Source organism: Branchiostoma lanceolatum, chromosome 7 (assembly GCF_035083965.1).
Source record: "Branchiostoma lanceolatum isolate klBraLanc5 chromosome 7, klBraLanc5.hap2, whole genome shotgun sequence".
Taxonomy (NCBI): Eukaryota; Metazoa; Chordata; class Leptocardii; order Amphioxiformes; family Branchiostomatidae; genus Branchiostoma; species Branchiostoma lanceolatum.
This window is the reverse complement of record NC_089728.1, coordinates 13,436,867-13,457,605: the sequence shown is the minus strand read 5'-3', so window position 1 is coordinate 13,457,605 and position 20,739 is coordinate 13,436,867. Positions and strand designations below refer to the sequence as shown.

Genomic DNA, 20,739 nt, shown 5'->3' with positions numbered 1-20,739 from the left:
ACTGTCAGACAAAGAAATTTATTCTTAAAGTATGATCTCAATATGATGATAACAATAATGATGATAATAAAATGAGAAGATAATTATATAAAGTAACACAGAATTTTAGGCAAGCAGCCTAAAATGTATAGTACGTACTGATACAATACAGTCTTTGAAATTTATTCTTTTGTCTCTCTTTTGCCACTTTGTACAAGATAAAAACACGAGTCTTTTTTTCTAAGATTCAATTTTTGGGGGATTTCTCCAGAATCTTGGTAGAATGAAGTAAGCACGTCTGGTTTACTATTTCTGCTAAGGTCCTAAGTTTTTTTATAATTTTTCCCCCAGAATCTTGGCCCTAGAGAAGCTGGGTGCCGTGTTTAACCAGATCTCCACACCACTGATGTACACTCCCCGTAAGTTTGTGATCGACACCCAGAGTAACAACATCATCATGATCGAGACAGATCACAACAGCTACACCGAGGCCACCAAGGCACAGAGGAAACAACAGATGGCCGAGGTAAGGGCAGCTTGGTCATGTAGGTGTTAACCTTATTAACCTTCAGTATACTGAAGTAGCCATTTGGCTACCGATTGTTGGTTATCTGGTTAGGTAGAAGAGCAGGGAGAAGGTTACGCCAAAGTGGCCATTGTTTCTGTTTTCTCTTCAAGCTTGTTTTTTTTGTATGTCTACCTACTGTGTCAGCATCTATCCAGCCTTACTACTAGGGAAAAATGGCAATACTGGTAGTCATACTGGCCATAAACAGTTATGATTTATGGCCCAATTACATCGCAGGCTCTCTTCAGATATTGCACAGTGGCTAGTATGATTGGTCACTGTTGATTCCTTATGAAAATTTCTGTAAAGCAAGTCTTCTGGGATGTGTAATCACAATGAATCTGCCAACATCTAGTTTGATCAAAACCTACTCAAAACTTTATTCTATATCGTTTTTGACACAGCTTTTCTCATTTCTTTGTCATTATCGTTTGCCATATTGCCAGAAGTGAGGTGAATGACATTTCTCAATGCTGTTAACATGACACAAAAAAGTCAAATCAAAGGCACTGTTGTGGTGCGGAATAGCCAGAATGGCTGCAAGGGACAGAAAACGCTCAGATTTCCAACATTTGATTAACAGCTGACATTAGTGCAACCAGACATCATAATTTTTCTAGGTGAGTGGATATTGGAAAAGTACCTGAATATCAAAGCCTGCAAAGAAAGAAATAGGGCTGGCCCCAAGGGTAACAATATCCAACACCAAGTAATTAATCAAAGACTGTGTTACTTTGTCATCTTAGCTTTCTTCTTCATTGATTAGTAAACCTCTTTGTACATCGTTCATTTAACCTCCTTGTTAGTATCAAAGACACCAACGTATTGATTTAAGAAGGCTTTGTACAATGCCATGAAAGGCCAGAAATCAAGACTGGCCATCAATTTCACCAGTCCCTTTGTCAATAGAAATGCAGTCTTTGATGTTGATGATAAAACGGAGGCTTTCTTCCCGGTAAACCCACAGGAAATGGTTGAGGCAGCAGGGGAGGAAGAGAAGGAGCTGGCTGCAGAGATGGCAGCGGCGTTCATTAATGAGAACCTGCCCGAGGCCACGTTCGGTGCTCCCAAGGCTGGGCCTGGGATGTGGGCATCTGTCATCAGGGTTCTCAATCCCATACAGGTACATTTGTAGGTTTATATGAGAGGAAGGGAACTGTAAATCTTTTTGTGGTAGTTTTCGCAGTGACCTTTCTACAGTGAAGTTATGACACAGCAGATATTTTCCAATGTACATGTATTACTACTGTACTACTACAGAATGGTTTCAACCGCAAATCTAAAACATAGTGAAAACATTCTTTTCAGTCCAACCGTGAAATAAAAGTACCGCTGACATGAAATAAATCATTTTACAGTGCTTTGAGTTTGAAAAGGGAAAATTTTTAAAAGCAACATACGAAAGAAGACTTTAAAGAACATAGTGGCTCTTAGATATCAAGAAAATTCTTTTTTCAAACTTTAAGTGTAGTTCTCTCACCTTAGTAGATTTGACATCCATAACATGCATCAAACAATATGATTGTCTTTTGATTGATTTGCCTTTTGTTTTACTTTGAAGGGGAACACTTTGGATCTCATTCAACTGGAACAAAATGAGGCTGCATTCAGGTTTGTTTTCTGTACTTTGTCTCTTTCGATAGTAGTTTGGTATATCTACCTGAACTCTGATAGTGATACATAAGCTTTTTTATGGCTTTATTTTTTTTAAGAGGATATGTTGTCCTCAGATTTAAACTGTTCTGTATATAATGTATCTAACTATTCAATTTTATATCCATGTTGTGTTCATGGTGTATTGTACTGTTACATTATTGTACATGTGTATTGTGTTGTACCAAGAAGAATAATAGCTTGCTAACGGCTACCTAGATGAGGATCAAATAAACTCAAATCTCTCATTCCTTAGTATCGCCATCTGCAAGTTTGCGAACAGAGGTGAAGACACATTTGTGGTTGTCGGCACAGCCAAGGACATGACCATGAACCCCCGTACCTGCTCCGGTGGGTTCCTCCACACCTACCAGCTGGTCAACAACGGGGAGAAACTGGAGCTCATACACAAGGTGGGACCTGTTGGTATTATCCTTCTTCCAGCTGAAGTAGCCTGTTGGCACCAATTTGCATCGGTTACAGAGTTAGGTAGTAGGGAGAAGTTAAGGATTTATGGAGGTAAATTGATGGCATGGTGATTACAGTTGTTGACTTCGATTAGGTTCTGAGTTCAAATCCCTAAAATGTCCCTATGCGGTGCCCTTGAGAAAGTCACTTAACACAAATTTTGTCACTCGACTCAGACAAAAACGAGTACCTGGTGTTGATTAGGGATGTTTTCTTGGATTGGGTGTGTAGCCGGTGGTCCTGTGTTTAAAGAGAGACACACATTAAGCACGTTTGAAAACCCATCACGCTTTTTGATAAGAGTAGGGGTCCATCCCAGTGTGAGTATGGCAAGACCTTACAGTTTGGTCACTGGGATGACATCTTGAAAAGGTGATAGTCCATAGATATGGTAAATATGAATAACAGAAAAGTTCATTTGCAGTCATGTTCTTATCACTGTAACCTTCCCACAGACCCCAGTCGAAGACGTGCCTGGGGCCATCAGCTCCTTCCAGGGTCGGATACTGGTGGGGATCGGCCGACTGCTGCGAATCTACGACCTCGGCAAGAAGAAGCTACTGAGGAAGTGTGAGAACAAGGTTGGTTGTAGTCTAGAGTATCCTATCCTCAACCATGAAGCCTTTGAGGATCCCACTAAGCGATGCAATAATAGATCTGCACCAACCTGTCAACTTTGAAATTTAGATTCATCAGAGTTTGCTTGTTTTTGACCATGTTTCACTCCCCCCATGCAAACCTACAGTTCCACCTTGCTTTAACTTTGTGAGAAAAGCCCTGAGCCTGATACAGTTAACTTGATCCTGTTTGTTATTGCTGTTGAATTAGCAGGTTGTTAAGATATAGCCATGCAAAGAATTCTAAACCATCTTAGAGAAGGATAAAGTATACAGGACACACCTGTCCTTGGTACTGAACACTATTCACACACAAACTCCTGTCCTTAGTACTGACCACTATTTACATACATACAAACATACCTTTCCTTGTACTGAACACTATTCACATACATACAAACATACCTGTCCTTGGTACTTAACACTATTCACACACAACATACCTGCCCTTGGTATTGAACACTTTTCACACACAAACATACCTGTCCTTGGTACTGAACACTATTCGCACACAACATACCTGTCCTTGGTTCCTGAACACCATTTACACACAAACATACCTGTCCTTGGTACTGAACACCATTCACACGCAAACACCTGTCCTAGGTACTGAACACTATTCACACACAAACATACCTGTTCTTGGTATTGAACACTATTCACACACAAACATACCTGTCCTTGGTATTGAACGCTATTCACACACAAACATACCTGTCCTTGGTACTGAACACTATTCACACTCAAACACACCTGTCCTTGGCACTGAACACTATTCACACACACACAATCATACTTGTCCTTGGTACTGAACACTGTTCACACACACACACAATAATACCTGTCCTTAGTACTGAACACTATTCTGACAAGTTGAGCTAGATACTTGGCAAAGCTTTTTAGGCACAATATTCTATTGCTATGTTATGCAGTGTTTTTTTGTCATGCTACAGATGTTTTTGAACTGCATGCTGCCTTGAACCTTATTAGATTTATAATTAGTGTTATGTTGTATGGTAGTAGGATTTTTACTGGCTGGTATAGAACTGGAAAGTCAGTTATTTTCATGGGGACTTAAATTTGACGTAGGAGTAGAAAATTAGGTTTTTGTGTTGTTTTAAATTCACAGTTGAAACAATTCTGTATTACATTGCATGATAAACACACATGTCGTGTGCCATGAATTTGCTGTGGAGACTGGTTACTGGGAAAAGTTGTGAAATTTAAACCATCATTTAAAACCGACATTTCAATAAGTTTGAATTGAAACTTCACGTTTCCATACAGCACGTGCCAAACTTCATCATGTCCATCCACACCATGGGCCACCGCATCATGGTCAGCGACGTGCAGGAGTCCTTCCACTTTGTCCGCTACAAACGCCAGGAGAACCAGCTCATCATCTTCTCCGACGACACCAACTATCGCTGGATCACCTGTTCCACACAGCTGGACTACGACACCGTGGCCGCAGGTCAGACAAGTTTCGATAAATCCCACTAGATTATAGTGCTACTAGATACAATATTTCCTACAGGTACTTTCATTGCCACTGTTCTGTCTCACTGTTCACACTACTTGTTCCTCCAATGAGAGCCTTTTAGCGTAACACTAGGTTTTCCTCTAGTTCACATCATTACAATGTTGAATTACCAGTCTCAAAGTCCTTCTACAACAACAGCTTCTTGATGACAACTGTTTCCCTCCCATATATAACCTGCAAGCATATATAATCAATGTTTATCTTTATCTTCCACCAACTTATTTCAATGCCTAGAAGTGGATAACTGGCCTTGCATTGAACAAACCCGTTGAAAAAAATGTGGGGCCTTGTCGTTTAAGGTAGTTTGGCCTTGTGGTTGTGGTAGTTGACTCAAACTATAGAGGTACTTGGTTTGAAGTTGATGCAGATGTTGTGCCCTTGAGAAATGTACTTGACACAAATCTCCTCACTATACTCAGGTAAAAACGGTATCCAGTATTTCACTATGCACTACGGATTATTTTTGTATTACCAAGCAATGTCACCGTTGTCAGTGATAAAGATGCAATGTCATTCCACTTGTTGCTTTTTTTCGTTTCAATCTTTGATTAAGCATTTGCTCCACAGAATTAAGAAGTCATTCCTTGTGCATACAGCATACGGAACGTATATAGTCACAGTTCTGCAATAATGATTATAATATTCTCTCCTATTTTGTCGCTAACAAGCATGGAGATTTGATGTAGCAACAGTTTTGTTCTATTTTTTTTGGCTGAAGTTGAAAGGGAAAGAAAGAAAGCAATTTCCTGGGTAGCTAATTTATGGTATTCGTCCCAATTTATATAACATGGAGACAGATTTTAGCAATCCAGAACAAAGCAGCCGAAATTGCCAAAGTTGAATCCCAGTCATTACTTTTCACTTACCAGCATAAGGACAACAAAGTGATTGGCTTTCAAATAGATGCTGATTTCTTAGCTTTTCTGGGAGTTGTTATTACGGCGACAATCATCATGAGAGGAATGTTAGGCATTCAAATAGATCATTACTACTACATGCTATTTCTGGGGTTATTAAAATACTGATTACAAAACTGCAATAAAGGAAGAAGTTGGCATAAAGATGAGGAATGCTTATTGTGTTCTGTTTTGACAGTAATTGTGCAGTTATTAAACCAATATAAGCGGTGAATATTAAAGCAGATGATTGCTGCTTTTCTTCATGCATAAATAAGTACAAAAATACAATAGATTGGAGACTTAAGAGCGAATAGCAAGTCAGCAATAGAATGGTTGCGAATATTTGTGTTCTCTAACATGAAATCATTTAAAACCGATAATGAGGAACTTAAGGAACTTAAGCCATGGATTACAAAATAAGCAATAACCTATTTCTACATGTTACAAGAATAAGTAGGAAGCTATGTGATAAATTGAAGAGATTTTAATTCATATAAGTAAGACATCTGTGGAAATATCTATGATAACAGGAAGAACACCTGGACGCAATGTAAGAAAAGACAAATATCATCAAACTATTTTCACAAATTTGTAGTATGTGTTCTTTTTTTCAGGTGTGGCAAGACTCATAGAAAAGTATCTGTTTGAGATGGAAGATCATACATGTAATTTATGGTGAACATGACAAGCCCCATTTCCATGGTCATGGTTAGTACTGACCAAAGGAGTACCTACATGTTGAGAGAGTTGACCATAATATGGTGTGGTATGTTTCAGATGACAAGTCTGAGAACCTGTCCATAGTGCAAACTTGAATTATTACTCAAATTTTACTGGCCATTTTAAGCATGGCACTGACCGCTGGAGGAGAGTGTTGACCATAAGATGTTGTTATGTTTCAGGTGACAAGTTTGGAAACCTGTCCATGGTGAGGCTCCCAGCAGGGGTCACAGATGAGGTCGACGAGGATCCCACGGGCAACAAGGCACTCTGGGATAGGGGACTTCTCAATGGGGCGTCACAGAAGGTATTTTGTTTTTCTGTTTTAACATTCGAGACAGAATTTTATGTGGTGTCAGTAATGGCTTTCAGGTACAAGATTTGGTTGGTATATGTCAAGCATGAAGTAAAGGACTTTGGGATTTGTGTTTTACCCCTTACTGTTCACACACAGGAAGGTCATACTGCTCATTGTAGCATTTATTTCAAAATTTTGTTTTGGATTTATAAAAACATAGAAACAAAAAGGCTAGTTTGATAAACGATAAACATGTCGACGGAAATATCAGCAATCAGTTGGTAAGTTAGACATTCCTCTCCAAGCTTATTTGTTATGTAACAGTAACCATGGAAACTAAACTTAAACACCTTCTGGTAAGACCGCCACTTCCTGTGTTCACCCTGGCAGGAGTGTTACGTATAACCTGTCAGGTCTTTGATGGGAAGACATGATAGTGCAGAGCCCTGCAACTTGCCATGCAGTGGTTTGTGGTAGGAGCAAAGTGGCTCTGCTACAGATAAAGGTGAAAGGGGAACTCAACTCTAGAAGCAGGTGTGATTTTCTTCACATTGTAATGAATATGAAATCAACCCAAAATTCTAACCAAAAATTTATGTATGAATAAAGAATTGGACGACTATTACATTTTGTATAAGTATAATCTAGACACTGACTACTGGCCCCCCCATGCACACTCTTCTTGGTGCAAAACACCTAGGCCTGTTTCTGGAGTTGCGTTCCCATTTGAAATAATAATGCATGGGTGCATAAGGAAGTAAGGTACACACACTATTTTCTAATGCATTTTTGGGACAAGTTATATACTCTAACTGTATCATGTTATAGCAAAATGTCTGATTTTGGCATTTTTAAAGGAAATTTTGAACTGGTGACTTTTCTACAGGTATTTTTCCTTGCGCTTTGTCTGTGAATGTTGTTGGAGCGACAATGTAGGTATGCTCTATTGTTTCTAATCCGACAAGGACGACCAGCTTTGGAGCTATATAAGCATTACAATATTCAAGCATCTGGAATGGACTTGTTGTTCAAAGATTACATGTTCCTCAAGAATTTGATATCAGATATTCTTAAACCAGATATAACACTCAAACTGCAGGTCGCCATAATTATCATCCTAGGAAAGATTTTTTTGACACATACATGTACATGTGTACTAAAGCAGTCCCTGATTAGTAGAATCCAAACAGCAAGCACTTGAAATCAATAGACTAAGTTCAACTTTCTTTCCCAATCCTATTCGCCTGCACAATCAAAGCAGCAGACACCTTTGGGACTGAATTGCAGTCTATTTCACTTGTAAATCATCAAAGCCTTTGCCCTCTCCGGTGATGTAACCACTTTTCACACTGCTTTAAATTTGAGAAGTTGAAGAAGTTTTGAAGTATTTCTCTCTACTCGGTAAGTTTTGCATGTAAGAGAGGGCTGTGAGTAATCAGTGTTCACAGCAGGAGTGAAGGATTGCTCTACGGGGAATCTGTGAATAAGAAAAGTATTGATGTAGTGAGACACTTAAGGCACAGAACAGCAAGACGCACAGCAAGATGTCTATTTCTAGAGATAAGTGCTGCTAAGTCGTGCAAGGGACTGGTGATGTGACCACAGAGGAGACTAGGTTTGAAAGCCAAGGTCACGAATGTCAGTGCCAATAATCACAGCCAACTTTTGCAATCGGGTTCATCCGAGGCCTTTTGACATGTTAGTTTGCTTTAATGTGCATTTTGCAGGGAGTGCAAAGCTCTATATTGAAGAGATAAAGCACAGATAGATAAAACGTCGCTGAATGCATACTAAGTACGTTTCTGAGCCACCATACATGTAGGATATCTGTGAAACACTCGTACTGATCTAGGAACTTTCATTTTACGGTAGACTTCCCCAATGTACATGTTTGTGATAAGTCGCTAAGCTGGCATTCCCTTTTCTTGTAAGACCAATGTGATCTGCGTATTCATTTTGGATATCTATGATACACTAATACAGACCTAAGAACTGGAATTCTACAGTGGAGGTCATCCAAAGTCTTGGTACATGTTTATGATAAGTCTCTAAGCTGGCATTCCCTTTTCTCATCAGGCTGATGTGATTTGCAACTACCATGTGGGAGAGGTGGTAACGTCGGTACAGAAGGCTACCCTGATCCCTGGTGGTTCCGAGTCGCTCGTGTACACCACCATCTCGGGTGGGGTGGGCATCCTGGTCCCATTCACCAGTCATGAGGTAAGTTTGAGTTTTCAGCAACAAATATATCGTTAAGCACTTTTTGACATCTGTCAAGACGTAACAGCATTTGTCATTAACCCTCCCCCTGCTGCCTAACTCTGTAGCCAATAGGAAATTGGGTGTCAAGCAGCTACTTCAGTGTGCTGTAAGTTAAACCACTGCAGTGCTTACTATACAAACTGTAGGTTGTGTATCTACACATACAAGTGTCTGGTTACCTTGTGGCTTAGGGCTCTTGTCTGGTGGTCTGAAAAACTGTATACTCAAACCTCTTGTTTATAAACCACCTATCAAACACAGCTTTTGCTCTTAACCCTTGTCCTGCGGACCGCCTATATATAGGCGCTACGGATAATGTGCGGGTCCTGCGGACCGCCTATAGATAGGCGCTGGGGGTATTTCCGGCACGAACGCGTCGCACTCCGTCGTAACCCCCGAAACCCGGAAGTAACATAGTGTTGCAACATCGTCGGGGTCAAGGGTCAAAATTATTGTTACGCAATTCGTCTCAAGACGCATGCGTGATATGTTAATGAGGCCTTATGTTAATGAGGCGGCCATGATGGCGCGTCGTCTGCTGGTATGTTTTCGGAGAGATATTTTCCGTGTTTCTGGCGGCAATTTCGGTGTTTAAACGCCAAAATGGATCGGTACACGGTCGAAGACGTTCTAGATGACATTTTCACGAACGATTCAGTGGTGGAATATCCTTTATCAAGTGAAAATTCCGCTGAAATCAGTGACAGTTCTGGCGAAGACGGGGAGTCACAACATCGGCCTCGAAGACATGTCGGGGCAAGCGGAGAGGGACCCTTACACGTTGCTGATGAACTTGAAAGCGGCGCTGACGCTACTTTTAGCCGTCGAAGAGCTCGGGGCACTTACCGAGGACGGCGTGGACGTGCCCGGGGAGGTAGTGGACGTGGTCGCTGGCGGGGAAGTGGTGCATGATTTCTATTGTGGGGCTGACCAGTCTCAGACTTTGATAGCCATATACTCACCTGTTATAATATCTGCAATTCGTATTTCTTTACATATAATACGATATATTATTCTGATGTTGTCAACACTGGTCAGAAACTTTGTAGTCTTCGTAGAAACCTGTGTGTTGATGCTATACAAAGGCATATGAAAGCATAGTGGAATAATGTACTTTTTATTGCTTTTTATGTCTTTATTATAATACAGCCTTTAGTATAGATTGTAACAACTGTATGTTGATATGACAAGAAAGTTTAGACTATAAGCTTTCCACTCATATATAGAAAGCTAGAATGTCAATTGTTCTTTGGCTACAGCATGAAGTGTACTGTTCTGTATGAGAGTGTAGATTTTGCTCAAAAGTGAGTTCAGCACCAAGGGCAGTCTACAACCATATACATGTACTCACCTGTTACAATACCTGTGTATTTTACTTCTTCACATGTATCATTCTGATGTTGCAAAGACTGGTCAGCAATATTGTAGTCTTGGTAGAGACCTCTGTGTTGGTGCTATGCAGCAGTAGATGGAAAATTTGTGGAATAATGTACTTTTTATTGCCTTTTGTATCTTTATTACCTTTGTATTCAATGTTATTACTTTGTTTGGAATTCCAAAGATAATACCTGTTGTAAGCTTTCAGCTGATGTGTAGGAAAGTGATTGTAACAGAGGTAAAGAAAGAAGTATACTGATTCTAAATGGCTCAGCTTTTCTACAGAAAAGCCAGTTCAGCACCGTGGACATTGTATGGTCATAAACCTACCTGCTGAGATACCTGGGTGAACTTCTTCATCGTATATATAGCTCTGGTGTTGTCAGGATGTGTCAGGAATGCTGCAGCTTTGATATTGGTACTTTTTATATGGTTCAGATACTTCAATACAAAGGGTTTTTGAAAAAAGGGTTTTTTATTGATTTATTGCCATTATCAATCAATACAAGTAGGTGCAGGCAACATTTCCAATATATTTCTGAAAAGTAGAGACTCTTAGCTTTGTATTGATATATAACTTTATAGAGTTATTTGTGGGCAAAGTATTAAAAAAATAGCAAAGTTAAAGCAGTACCCCTCCTTTAAATAGGGTCAAAAAAGCCCAGCACAGGGACTACTATAGGGTAAAAAAAGTCCAGCAGGACAAGGGTTAATACAAACGGTAAGCTGTGTTTTGCTCGACTTTGCCTTGTGACGTCAACAACTCTGTTGGAAACCCAGTCACAAATTAGATCTTAATTGGTAGAAAATACTGCCATCTGGAGTGCATTCCCAGATGACAGTCCTACAGATGAAAGCTGCTTTCTTAGTATGCATTAAAAATAATTTACCTGCAATACAATGTGCAGTACATGATGGTGATACAGCATCTGATTGTATACATATTTGTAGTTTGTTCCACATCATTCTGATTGCATGCAATTTTCACGTCTACCAAAATAAACAAGTGGTGAACGTCAGCCTCTTGTGCAGAATTTGTGTGTCCTGTGGCCATAAGGTTTCTAATAATAAAAGTGATCCTGTTAACAGTAGTTCCTAATGAAGCCTTGAATCACAGCGCTGCCTTGTGTGACTACGGTAATGCTTGGACATGATGCCTTGTATCCGTGTTTCACATGATCTGCATGATTACAGCAGTAATGCCTGATCCAAGCATGATTTGGTTCCCTTAATCAAAGGGCTGTTTCAAACATGTTTCTTGGATTGGAAACAAAATATTGATAAGGAGCCAATCATATGATGTCAAGAAAAAAATGATTGCATGATAGATATTATGTAAAAACAGATTCAATGATTGGAACAGCCTTTCGCCACAACAATATAAAGTCGTCTAATGGGAATGCTTGTTGGATTGCATACTCTGCAAACTCACTCTGTAGGACTAATAATATCACTTCAAACTAACCTTGATTGGACCCATTACCCTTTTACGCAACTCTTTTACGCAACTTCTTACAAATCTAACCAATGCATTCTAATCCTTTTTAGATACACATTGCAAAATAACCCAGTGTACATGAAAATATTTTGGAGGTTTGGTGCGAGTTGCTTGTTTTTCTGTGTCTTATGCCAGGACCACGACTTCTTCCAACACTTGGAGATGCACATCCGCTCAGAGCACCCTCCCTTGTGTGGGCGTGACCACCTGTCCTTCAGGTCATACTACTATCCTGTCAAGGTACGCAATCTTTCATAAATGTTATTGATGATAATGATGATGAGTTTTGTGTTTTATACACATTTGAACATATTGCTTCACGCTTGAACTAAGGCTTTTTACACAAGCTATATCGGACACAAAAGATTATTATTGTTTTACTGACTAACTGAAATTCTGCTTTCCCCAAAGACATTCTCAGAATCCATTTACCCTGCCTTTTGATAAAATTTGTCACTGAGTTTAGATTTAGAACATATTTGTAATTACAGTCAGCCACATGTCCCATATTGTCACTGGTTTTCATGTGTTGCAGATTTTCACCAAGGTTTCAGACAGAAAAGATTTGTGTTAAGTTAGAAACTGGTTAGTTGAAAAAAAATCATTTTCTCTTGTCTAGAATGAGGTGTTACCAAACAGGATGAGAGAAGTACAGGGGGGGAATCAGCGCTTTGTCTAAAGAGGGTTACAGGGGCGCTGCACCCCCCATGCCCTAACCATGAGCCCCCTTACCCTTGGGAGCAGATCCTCTGAAAGTTAGACATTCTCCTGGAATGTTCAACTTATATTGTTGCCATTTTCTTTTTGCCTGAGATTTTAAAAAATAGCACTTACTTCACTGTTCTCAAAAGGAACCCAGCTTCTATCTAAACATTTTAGTATACTTTATATAATATAGTCTTCAGAGGATTCTGCTGCCAGAAGACTGAAATTGCTCTGGCAGAATATAAAAGACTTTTTGATAACATTTAGACAGGCCATACATCATGAGGGATATACGTGTATGAGATGGAGGAATGAGGGTGCCCTCTCTCCTCTTCCTGCTGGTTATTCTCCTGTAGGGTTTCCTGATTATCATCTTCAACCCATCCATCTAACAGGAGATGGCCTAATTGATTCATAATCCACCATCTGTCATAGCTCTGGGCTTGATATTAATTACATCCACATGAATGCCTGCTTTTTATTAAACATTCAATTTAATTTGCTTAAGCAAAATGGAAGGACCAGTAAGGCAATATCATCTGATACAATGTGCCAACTTATATTGGTTTGTCACAATGGCTTGATGCCAAATTGAGAGATATTACATAAGGTTATGCGAATTCAAGAGCCCGGTACTCATTGAACATACATAGAGGTTCGACTGTATTTGTTATATACTGCACTGGTTTAAGATTCATATTCTTTGGTTGGTATCTTACACTGGCTTGATGCCAAACTGGGAGGTGTTATCTGGGGGCATGTAGCGTCCAGCCGAAGGTAAATCACAAAACAGTCATGTCTTACATTCAATGTGCGTTAGCTGTTATCAGGGCTCGAAATACTAGTACATATACACTCAGGCAAAAGTGGAATTGTGCAGATGTCTACCTTTGCCTTACCTGCTCTGGCCCATGTTCAAGGTTCGACAGTAGATATTTGTTTGGACTTTTGACTGTTATGATCTGTACAAAATGCAGAAGAAACAAATCAGTTTCTAAACACAGTTTTTGTTGCGGCCCATGCTTCCTTAAATCTGATTGATGCAAGTAAGACTTGTCTGATGCAGGTGATTTTCAATGTTGTCAATTCTGGTGTGCCACAAAATGGAAATCGTTACAAGCCATGCACTGCGATGAAGTTAAACACTCTGGGATGAAACATGCCGATCCTAATTAGTCTGAAGTTAGGACATGGAGGAAGCAGACAATTACACCCTTTTTGAGGCAGAGCAGTCAGAATGTCAATGTAGGAATTATTTCCCTACCTCCGCGATTGCTTTAAAGTCACATTTATCATGCAAGAGGCGGCACTTCTTTGACGTCAGGATTGCTGGTGATGTATACGGAAATCCTTCAGAGTGCTGAATAGGTGCATCAGAAACCACCTTTAAATGTACAAGAGATGCATGTAGCCCATGTGCCTGTGCTAAGCAGCAATGTTTTAAGATAAGGACATTCCCTGCTACATGTATAAAGGTGCTGATGATTTCCAAATCATAGACACAGAACACCACGCCAACATCCAATTCAGATCACAAACTTACATCAATTTGGTGCACACCAGGCTATAGAGCTTTGACAGATGAATGAGAATGAACCTGAAAGATGCAAGCTTCAGGTTAATCAAGGCTGGAAATGCTGGGTACATAATGCACTTTCATGCTACCAAAATTAGTGCTATGCACCTAATCCGTAACTGGGTGCACCTAGAATTTTGTGTAGGGTTACATCCATATATTGACACATTATGATAAAATATTATGACACCTTTCTCATATTATTTTGAAGTTAGACATAGAATTTCATATCTAAGCTCTGATGAAAGGCGATACGTTCTATAATATTAGGTTATGCTGACATTCTACTTTATTTTATCTTTTTTGGGTTAGGTGCACCAGTGCCCCTATAACCCAAAATGAATTTCAAGCCCTGGTAATTAAGAATAAACAAACTTTCCTTCAAGTAAATGTATCTTCCCGAGTTCCCTTCCCACCCCAGCCCCTTCGGATTTACTTTGACAAGCACACTATTTAGAGAGAATATTAGTAAATAGATTTTGAGTGATGGAAAGGTCAGAATGCCTACAGCTGTAACTTGTGAACTGTTGCATTACAGAGCTTTCAAAACAACTCAAAGCAGTAGCTGCTGGCCATGTCAGATTATACATCCATTTATCCTCAGGCACCATTACAGGAAGGTGTGCATTGTTCCGTGTTGGGTGATAAAATGCCAGTCGGTTTTCCAACATCAGGTCTGTGTAGACGCGGGGGCTCTCATTACTGATAATGGCAAATTTACAGCAGTCATCATATTCTCCACGATGCTTCAAGTGTTTATCAATCTCTGTTGGCAACAGTTATGTGTTGCCTGCAGGGGTTTTCTGACTGGGTGTTAGAAATGTGGCTATGAATTCTGCCAATAGAGATCCAGAAATTAGTCTCCAAGCAGATATTGGAGTAGAAGATTGTAACGTTTTCTGACTGGCCTTGTTTTCTGAAAGTCCTTCAGCCATGTAGTAATTATCAGAGAATCTGGCAAGTCAGAAAATGTTTAGATCTTCTGCCCAATTATCTGCTTGGAGATAATAAAATGTCATACCTGGGGAGGTGGGGGTTGAACATTTGATCTTTGACATCATTTCAGATGTCTCCCTGCCTCTGATGCCCGTAACAAAATGAATTGGTTGGAGCCCTTCTAGGAAATCCTGGCCGCAGCTTTAGTGGTTTTTATGTAGGGCTCTGTCATACAAACTGTTCTCCTGGGCCAATCATGGCCCTCGCAAGTCCTCGTTTGGTACATTTATTGCCGTTTTGTGCGCAGATCCTGTAGTAAATGTTGTGATTGATAATGAAATAGAATAGATTGCAGTGTGTGATGCTTGCACAGCCAGGGTTTAGTATGTGTGATAACGTCTATGCTAACCTGCATAACACATAACCTGCATAACGCATCTACTTCAATCTACAGCTTTCGATAGCATCAGGTCTTGTAGTAGGAATATGCACTGTACTGTGAATACATCTCACACTAAGCCTCCTCCTTTTCCAGAATGTGTTTCACTGTTGACAATTTCTGTACTATTCATGTAGTACTACATACATTGTGCTCCTCTTCCAAACATATTCCAGGTATATCTGGTGTGTTCAGCAGTAGGATGAACCTGTTCTGCATATACATGTATTATCGGTACAAGAGTGCGTATATGCACTCTGAGGCCAGGGAAAGATCTAGATACAGTCTTTATATTGCATATTGACTGCCAATAATCATTTGTGCTTTGCTACTTAGCCTCCTTTAACAGGCTCTACTAGTACTAGTCAGGATTTTTACAGCTTATAATAGGCTTTATTCTGATGGCATATCAGTTGTGTTCTGATTCTACTTGGTTTCTTGCAAGCCGCTTCCAGAACTACTATACCATCGGGGGAAAAAAGCACATTTTAAGCCCCAATAAAGTATAGCCGGCTCAAGAGACTATCTGCTGCAGTAACTGCTCTACCATATTAAGCCCCCACGTTTCAGTAATGGCAGTATCTGCATCTTCAAAGGAGACACAATGATATTCTGATGCTAAGGATTTCAAAGATAAAAATTATTGACATTCCAACTGTTTGAACTTAAGAGACGTAAAACTTAAGCCAACTTGGACTTATCACAAAACTGTGTAGGTAGACACTTAAACACCCACGCACATGTTCATGAATGCCAACTCTGCTAGCACACTGTTGCCTAAGTATTGGATTTGAAAAGTTCTGCCAAATCCTAACCAATTACCCACCATTTGCCACAACTCTCCCATCTCTGCTGAGCCTTTTATGCCTAAAACCTACTTGACTACAGCAGCATACAAATGTCCCCAGTAATCTGCAAGGCTTTGATATGGCTTCCGAAAGCTGGCTGAGCTTGTCAGTAACAGACATCTAGGCATTAGCTGCTTGTTTTTGAACCCAAGCCGTTACAAAAGGCCATTACGAGAATGAATAGTGTAATTATAATTATCATGTAAGAAGTCTTCCTGCGTCAACAGATTTTAAAATGTATGTCATTGGCTTTGATTAATGAAGAAGTCAGTATTGAGTTACAAGCTCTTATATTGCGATAAGTTGTATGGGTTATACAACAGTATAATATATTATAACAAAGTCAGCTCACTGTTACATATTGTACTCATCTGGTATGTTTGATGTGAGTCAAAAGTTGCCAGGAAAATTGACTATTATAAGTGTAAATACCTTGCAAGACATCTATAGTGAAGTCAAGTGAATGGCCTGTTAGCTTATTCAATATTCACTAATACTGAGAATACGTGATGTTTATTCACTAATACTCAGAATATGTGATGTATATTCACTAATACTCAGAAGTTGACATTGTGATAAGAGAGTTTGAAAGAAGCTACATGTAAGTGCGTGTGGCCCCCAACTTACGTTGTCATTTGGAAAAGCGAAAAGATGTAACGGCATGTCGCACTTCCAACTGCGTCAGACCTTGCGGGTTGACGAGTTTCAAAAAGGTCAGTGTACCCCCTGCATACGTTAATGTTCTATGTAACTGCCTTTCTTACATCATCTCCCGCGGGATATGGCTGCACTCTACCTCCCACCTTATAGCTGCATCCATCCATTTGTTTCCCAAGTAGTACATACCTGTATGTACTCTGTGTCTAGCATTTCTAGAACTGTGATAAGTCATTCAGAATCTGCTACTTTTTACTTTCAGGCTGTCACTTCTTGTGAAACACTGTATCATCTGATTGCAATCTGTAAAGATAATTTCTAAGCAGATGTGTGGGTAGAAAATTGCGATGTTTTCCAACTGTCCAATTTTGTACCCCATCTGAATGTCAAATTTTAAGTTTGCAAACTATCTGTGTGGAAAGTAGATGTACAGTCCGATCCCTGTGTACCCCACCATGTACACTGAGCATCACTGAATGTCATCACGTGGATATTCATGTAGCGACAAAGACATACTTAAAAGGTTACCCACAGCATCATACACTAATGTTTGGAATCATCCCTTGATCACTACCACCTGAGCCTAAAGCGAGATGATTTGAAGAAGAGCTGTATACTACACGTGACAGGATGTGTCTTTCATCGAAATTCATGTGCGTTCCTTTGAACCCAATGGAAGGAATTGCTTGCGAGATTCTCCAGACTACAGTTGTAAAAGTCAGGTAATCCCCGCTATACTCGAAGCTAAGGTCATGTACGTCACTCGGAAAGCGCATTACTCAAACCTTAAGGCGCCGCCTAACCTCCAGAACCTAGCCGGCCGCCAAGAAAACTATTCCTGCGGGACCATTTCCGAAGCGCTGCCGAACGCTAATATATGCAACATGTGAAAGGAGCCTGCCTGGTGTGGGCGGAGAACACAAACACCACATGCGGTGCACGCCGCAGGTTATACATTTTGCTGAGTTTCTGTGGTTGAAAAAGAACGTATAGAAAGACCCTGGAAAGCATGTAATACTCAGAAATAAAGGTAAAACGTTTTGTGACACAGACGTATGGGGACGTACCCTTCCAAGGCAATTTTTCGGACAGAAATTACCCCCGACAGCTAGAAGTTCCTTGCTCGTACGGGCAGGGAAAACGCAAGTGGCTGACTGTACCAACATAATATTTGTTAAGTAGTAAATCTTTCAATCTACACCAAAATATTACAAGGATGTATTAAAACAGTTCATATATATGCTAAAAAGAACACAAAATAAATTCACAAACCAGTAGGTTGAAATGGGTCTGTCTGAGTCTCTATTTTTCTTCCGTCTTTACGGTAGATACATTTGGTACAGTCCATAGTTAGGGGTCCGACATTATTTTTGATCAGTAAATATCTCTCGTAACTGGGGTAAACGTTAACGTGCCTCGTCAGAAAAGAAGTTTTATGGTCAGGTGAATATTCTTATACGTTATCTATATGGTTTAGTAGCTGTTCTATACAACGTCTATGCAGGATTTCATCAAAACTTATGTCCAATTTCCTCTGAGGAACTCCGTAACATAACACGAGGCACGCAGCTGGAAAAAATCCAACTGACACAAAGCCCAGTAGACAAGCCTGCACTGAACTTTCGTCAACCTTAGTCCTAATTCACCTACATAACCTACTATTTTTACAGTATACATGGTCTAAAATGTTTCTAAGATGTTCCTCTGTTCTGAAATGCAATGTGTGGTTCCTTTCTTCGAGCTTCTCAGCCGCCGCGGGTTTGTTTTGTTATCTGGCAGCTGGCGGTCCCCCGAGGACCCTAGCGCGCCGCGTGGCCGGTGATTGACACTTCACTTATGCATACATTTGCCTTCGGCAAGGTTCGCGAGCGCTGGTAGCCAACCAACTCCTATGTTTTTGTGGTATTAATTCTCGGCTTTCGTTCGGGTCACGCCTTATTTGGGAGTACCATACGTTGGGTGAACGTCCTGTGCTCGTGAGTAATGCATTGTGCCCGGCGTGCGAGCCGCGCCGTGCCTGCAAAACGGGCCCCAAATTTGGGACGAAAATTAAGCATTTTTCCGCAATATACAATTATTTTGGGTAAAATCTTAGCAAGTCTATGATTACCCACATGTGTCGGTACCCAAGTGATTGTTTACGACCAAGATTTGGGCAATATTTTCACGTTTGTAGGCACTAGAATTGTCAAAATCAAGCAGTGACCCGCAACCCGGAAGTCAATTTTTCCAGCGGCATTTTTGATATATTTTCCCCCGAACTTTCACAGAATAACTTTATAATGGTAATACTTATATGTTTTTGTACATTGTGTGTGAATTTCATGGAATATAACCCACAAATACGAACGCTAGAGCGTTGAGAATAGACTAACCCCCTCGTCCGCGCAGCGCGGTGGAGCGAAGCTAACCCGTCGCCTTAAGTGATCTGACACCGCGGAAAAGATATGTCGTAAATTCCTTGCAGGTAAAGTGTGTGAAATTTGCAGCCTCTTTCAAGATTGAATGGGAGAATAGTTCATATTGGTTGCGTCAGTCGTCGAGCTAATGTACCAGAAATGGCTGGCTGTGCCCAAAAGGAACAGCACACGTGTACAGCCTGAAAGTGAGAGTGCAGTGAATGGAAGGAGCTGATTTGATGGAAGAGATTGCGTTAGCGACTGGCAAGGAAGATGAACACATCTCTAAAACGTGACCAGACAATTTTCAAAGTTAGCAACTGCACTAAAGGTACTCGAGAATGAGCAGTTAGATTTATCCATGGCCATGTGCTTCCAGATAATAACCGATAAAATTTGCTGTACATATAAATCATCCCACAATTTTTACTTGAGATCAGCAGATGTTCGCAGGCCCCGAGCCCCATCCAATGTATAGGAGTAGATTTTCAGGTGCTTATAAATATGGCCGAAGCTTGTTGACTGTGTGACAGGGGCATCAGGGAAAAGGGTAATGTGACAGCACCTCTCACGCTAACCTTTAAGAAAAAACGAAACAAAAACAGAGGATGAGAATAAACAGGAAGTGCCTTGTCAGGTACACATGTGATTGAAGCACACCAGGCCCAAATAATGTAACATTGTGTATGGGTCACTGCAGTGTTTACTGCAGGGCCTAACTTGGTGACGTCAGTGCCTGAGTTTACTTCGATGTGAAAAGCATCGCTTGTCTTTTACTGTTACATCATTTAGTGTAACACAATGCAGCTTGTGAACTTGTCAAGGGGATGTAGTGTGTAAAACCAATGACATCGAAAGGTACTATGGCCATGGGAGGAGTTGTCAAGATACACCGAATCTTTGATAATTTGTTCCCAAACAGAACTGTATTAATCAAATTTTGTGAAATAATAGCAACAATTGCGTTTAAAAGACCTGTATTCATTACCGGGTTTTCTCAAGCAAAATTCCACAATTCATTTCTAAAATAATTTCTCAACCCAGGTCATGTCTTGCATCTAATTACAGAGTTTGGCAAATTGTAAAAGACTTATAGGCGAGTGAAGAACAATCTATATATTGATTAGTAGTTGAATTGGTAACAGTAAAATCTTTTGAATTAAATAACGGTGATATCTATGAAAGGTCTATGCAATATCTATCAAAGATTAACATTTTACAGCATCGACAGTAGTTCTATACTTGATGCACTCATTACAGTGTAGGTTATTAGTATCCAAGGTTGACTTCGTGATCT

At 40.1% G+C, this 20,739-nt stretch overlaps 1 protein-coding gene across 1 annotated transcript in view; it reads left to right on the top strand.

Moving 5' to 3' along the window:
* LOC136439423 (splicing factor 3B subunit 3) overlaps positions 1-20,739 on the top strand; it is a 60,216-nt gene that overhangs the window by 30,295 nt on the left and 9,182 nt on the right. The window contains exons 18-26 of the mRNA XM_066434868.1: positions 331-505; positions 1,515-1,670; positions 2,109-2,158; positions 2,457-2,613; positions 3,124-3,249; positions 4,573-4,759; positions 6,630-6,754; positions 8,822-8,965; positions 12,018-12,122. Coding sequence (XP_066290965.1) covers positions 331-505; positions 1,515-1,670; positions 2,109-2,158; positions 2,457-2,613; positions 3,124-3,249; positions 4,573-4,759; positions 6,630-6,754; positions 8,822-8,965; positions 12,018-12,122 — 1,225 coding nt within the window. The remainder of the gene's footprint in view (positions 1-330; positions 506-1,514; positions 1,671-2,108; positions 2,159-2,456; positions 2,614-3,123; positions 3,250-4,572; positions 4,760-6,629; positions 6,755-8,821; positions 8,966-12,017; positions 12,123-20,739) is intronic.